This window comes from Pundamilia nyererei, unplaced genomic scaffold (assembly GCF_000239375.1).
Source record: "Pundamilia nyererei isolate P.nyererei 1_Seehausen unplaced genomic scaffold, PunNye1.0 scaffold00016, whole genome shotgun sequence".
Lineage (NCBI taxonomy): Eukaryota > Metazoa > Chordata > Actinopteri > Cichliformes > Cichlidae > Pundamilia > Pundamilia nyererei.
In genome coordinates this window covers 3693239-3698379 of record NW_005187417.1, presented here as the reverse complement: position 1 = coordinate 3698379, position 5141 = coordinate 3693239, and the positions used below count along the sequence as shown (strand labels likewise).

At 44.8% G+C, this 5141-nt stretch overlaps 1 protein-coding gene across 1 annotated transcript in view; it reads right to left on the bottom strand.

Annotated features, from left to right (window-relative positions):
• The window catches only part of whrna (whirlin a), a 212872-nt gene extending 207958 nt beyond the window's left edge, over nt 1-4914 (bottom strand). The window contains exon 1 of the mRNA XM_005725582.1: nt 3315-4914. Coding sequence (XP_005725639.1) covers nt 3315-4058 — 744 coding nt within the window. The 5' untranslated portion in view covers nt 4059-4914. The remainder of the gene's footprint in view (nt 1-3314) is intronic.
• Between the last annotated feature and the right edge of the window lie 227 nt (nt 4915-5141).

The window sequence follows — 5141 nt, the reverse complement described above, 5'->3', positions numbered from 1 at the left end:
GACCCCAGGTCATCCACAGAATCTATTTATCATACAGAAAAAGGGCCCTGCTGTGCATGATCTCTTGGGACTTCACCAAATAAGCAGAAGCCACATCTAAAAATTCCCCTCTTATTGATGACTGCCATTGGTTAGGAGGATGGCATTTTCCGATGGCAGTGTTTGATGTTTATCTTTTGTTTCCCATCAATTTTGTGCCAAATAAATGTTCAAAAACATTGTGATGGAAGGATAAAAGACTTTAAAACTGTTGATAATGAGAATGTATTTGTTTCTCTTGTTGAAAAGTAGGATAGATGACATCAAAGACAACAAAAACAAGAACAAGAGCACACACACACACACACACACACACACACACACACTTCAAGGTGCATCCCTAAAATTACAAATTAAGCTTTAGGGTGTACAAACAAGAAGTGATGCAGCACAAGATTAAAAACAATGTCGCCCAGCATCTTGACCTGAATATAAACTATATTTTACAATGTTTGGTTGCACAACATGAGTTTGTATTGATGGACTTTCAAGTGGGCCTGGAGTTTAAAAGGTTAAATTGATTACAGTTCTAAAAGCCTTTAATAAAATTTAGTCCAAACTGAGAAGGCATAAAAATAACTGAACTCAAGCATTAATGACCTCCAGGGGGACTTTATCTTAGACAAGGCTCCTCTCCTGCTGGCTGGATGCCTGCACTTTGCAGCTAATAACAGCACTAGGGCATGCAGCAGTGGTAACTAGTAGCAGTCACAGGTATAGACATGCTATCATCAATATGGAGCAGCTGAATTCTGATGACGGGAATTAAGGGATGAGAATGCTCCACTTCTTTATTTACAATAGCAATGATGAACGGCATTTTTTTCCACAGATAAGAGACAACTTGAAATGATTGAGAAATAAAAAAAATCAAACTAAGACATGCCATTAGTATTCCAGCCAATGCATAAATGAGGCACAGTCACAGTCTCCTGCAGTTTTGTGAAAGACTGTAGTCAGCAGATTTAAGAGAATGTATTATTAAGACAAAAATAGGACAATGAATGCTTCACTTCAACGCACTAAAAGGTTATGAAAGTATATGTCCTATGTGTCTCCCTTATGGGCAGATCAAATGAACAAAGCTACAATAAGAAACGATACAGAATACACCAGGAATGAAGAGGCGATAACAGAGGGCCCATAAACAAAAGGAGGTTAAATATTATGTGTCAGGGACCTTGACCCCATAAAGCCCAAAACTTGCCCTAAAGCAACCATGGGGAAGGAAAAGAGGCATAAAATGTTCTCATGTCTAAGCATTAGCCAAAAGCCTAAAGGTGCAGTTTTTTGGATTAAACGCAGATGGGGGATTGCCATGTGGCTGAGCCCTGTATAAAGTGAATTACAAAAACCCAGACGAGACCAGACAGAGCCTGGATGACTTTTTGAAGACCAGTGAAGGTTAGAAAGGACTCAATCTGAGCTATAATCCATGGTTGCTGGAGGGAACATAACAGTGACCTTTCAACTACAGATAACCACCATTTTAAAAAGCAGCTTACAGATACCTGGCACTTTTGGTCGCTACTTTTCTTTAGCTCGTCGACTTTAACAGAGAACTTTCTACCCTTTGAGTGCAAAAGATCCATGTGCTGAAACCATGGTTCTCAACGTGTGGCCCACGGGCCAAAGACAGCACATGGCAATGTAGAAAGAGTGAACACATTTCATTCATCCACATTGTATGTTACAGGATACCAAGTGAACATTTCTCATTATCTTTCATTGCCATTGTAACTAACTAAATCTCGTTAACTAATACTTCCAACCTGTGTCAGAAAAATTAATCTTATGGACACTAAAAGTGTTTGACGAGCTCCCTTTTCCATGTGCCGGCTCCATAAACCGATATTCTAAACTCTGACAAGAGGTTTCTCTGAAATGAAATCTCTTTTCCATGAGACACCAGACCAACAACGCATAATGATTACGACACACCAGCAAAATGCCCCAGTACTGAGCTCCACAGCCTACCTGACTATTATTGCTGACCATGTCCATCCCTTTATGACCACAGTGTACCTATTTTCTGATGGCTGTTTCCATCAGGACAATGCACCATGTCACAAAGCTCAAATCAGCTCAAACTGGGAACATTACAATAACTTTACTGTACTCAAATGGCCTCCACAGTCACAGATCCCAACCCAACAGGGCACCTTTGGAAAGTGGTGGAATGGGAGATTAGCATGGAGGGTGTGCAGCTGATAAATCTGCAGCAACTGTTTAATGCTATCCATGTCAATATGGACCCACATCTCTGAGGAGGGTTCTTAGTTCTAAAGGAAAAAGAAGGTCCAATTTGGTACAAGCATACTAAAAATAGCTGGTGAGTGTATATTTACATATTCAGTGTAATTATGCATTAAGAAAGTGAGTTTCTGAATCTTTTAACAACATAAAACAATTAAAGTGAGATGCAACTTTACAACCCTGCTAAAACTGACTTGCGCTTTTGAACTGTGATTGCTTGAGCTGTGAGTACAACCTTGGTGTCAATGAGTGCAATCACAACAAAAATCCCTATGGGGGTAAGAACTGAGCCAAAGGGGGAAAAGTCAGGATGAAGAGGTAAAAGAGTTAAGAGGACTCTTCAGCACCATGGACAGTTCACAAGGCTCATAAAACCAAGTCCTCAATAGAATTCCTCCTAAATCAATCTGCCCTGCACACTTATTCGCACATGCTCTTTTATCACCTCATTTACTAATAGGTGTCCTTTGCGCTCAATGTCATTAACAGTAGTGCTCGGGGATAAAGTCATCTTTATTCTAAGTTATAGCGTTAAATTAATGACCTCATTACACACACACACACACACACACACACACACACACACACACACACACACACACACACACACACACACACACACACTTCTATGATTACCAGCTGCTTTGAAGGTGTCTGGTTACATACGAGCTTCCTAGAAGTAGTAGTTTAAAGCTGACACTCCAGTGTTGCTACAGCACATGCGTAGTGATATTGCAAAGCTGCTTTCAGTGGACAAAATTAATTCCCCTGAACACATCGGAGCTTGTTAGTGCCAAGAGGTCAATTTCAGACACAGAGGCCAAACACGTAATTAATACGAGACGGGGGATAATCATACACGGGATAGCGAGGTCTAGAGCAGAAGTAGTTCCCAGGAGTTCGTGCCAGTTCAATGTTGCTGGGATCTAACAACATATATTAACAACACATCTATTGTTTATTATAAAGAGAATTTTGCTTCGGCTGTGTAAGAAAAATAAGAAAAATGCAACGCTTACCTTCACTGCTTCAGCATGGGTGACTTTATCGAAGACTTTGTCGTTGACTTTCATGATCTGGTCACCGACCCGGAGACCCTCTTTCTCCGCCAAGCTCCCGGGCTCCACCAGGGACACGTAGATCCCGACTCCGTGCTCCGAACCGCCGCGAATACTGAAGCCCAGGCCCTCGTTGCTCTTGTGCCGCTTCATGGTGACCTGGCGCAGCTCACCGGGCGGCTCGTGGATAAAGTTCCTCCCGAGAAGAGGTACCAGGGGAGCTGTCCCGTCGCTACTGGTGCTGAAGCTGTCCGGAGAGCCCCGCAGCGCCACTTGAAACTCGGGGGGGTTGTTTGGAGAGAAATGCCCCGGGGGCGTCGGGCTAGCGCTGAGGAATTCGCCCGGGGACGGCTCGGCGTGTCCGTTGCTTGCAACTAAATCCGACTTTAAGTAAAGGCCCTCCGAGGTGTACTGCTCGAAAAGGAGCTGATCGGAGCGGGGGATCACCAGCCGAAGCATGGGCAGAAGTTGCCGTTTGCTGGGAGCGTTGAGGATGACATTGAGGGTCTGCACCAGGTCGTACACGTTGCGTTTGGAGTGGTAGACATTCAGGCAGTGGATAAACTGCTCCCTTTCGAAATCGTTGAGCAGGAGATTGAGCGCGTTGTGCAGCTTCCTCACGTTAGCTGACAGCGTCCGTGCGCTGGACGCCACAGAGTTTGCCGAAGAGCTGAGCGACATGCGCTCCAGGTCGGTGCTGCTCATCCTGGCGGTGTGACCGGGACACGGCACCACACTTCTGCGGGGTTAAAGAGCGCACATAACGGGATGGACGCGCGGGATCAGACCGGCGCTTGGCATCACGACCACTGGAGCACTTGCAGCGCGGTTATACCCATGGTCTCCGGTACCGACAGATGAACCACTTCAGGCTGTTATTCTCGCAGACACGAAAGAAGTTCAGAGAATTATGCCCAACTCAATGTCAGCGTTCACCCAAATTATCTCGCTAATATTGATTAGATATCGCTAACAGTATTCCGCAAACTTCACGCGCAAACGGTGCGTCACGGCTGGGAATGCAACAGCCGCGTGGAAAACTCGTCCCACTCCGTCAGTGAGCTTACTAATGTGCCACGTAAAGCTCTCAGCCTGCGTGTCATCAGCTGCCGTCTTATTTTCCAGGAGGTCAGGTGGCTACCGAGCTGCCGCTTCTCTGGTGTCCGCCTCGCCGTCAACAGCCCCACTCCAGTTCAGAATAAACACCGGAACTGAAAATTACACGCATTCAGTCCAACAAATTCGGCAAAAAGGAATAACAATTCCTTCGATGAAGAAAACAGAAAAGGATGAAAACTTATTTTTGGGCTCCTGCCCCGCGTCTCGAGGAGTTCAATATCCCGCTGTGGTCACCGTTTTACTTCCAAACGACTTCAAGCTCGCAAAAAATATCTATCTATGCACATCCGCACGGAACAAGAGAGCTTTGTTGGTTTTTGCTTTTATTATCCGTTTGCTTGAAGTGCGACGGTGACCTGCAGCTCAGAGTCCGCTTCCCAAACGTTACTACAGCGACTGAGCAAAGACTGGCGGATCTCTCGCTTCTGACCGTCCCCTGTCAGGAAATGACGCAACCTCATGCAGCCAATTAGTAGGTGGGAATTAGCAACAAGCACTCGTGTCACAACTGACGCCAATAAGTTAGTAAATGGATCTTTAATTAGACACAACAATAAACTGCTCTTTACTCAGGGTCGTTTGAAGGATTTTATAAATGGGGTGGCACAAGAGGAACCAAGAACAAAGTGCCGACAAACGCGTGAATGTCTGATTGGAAATATATATATA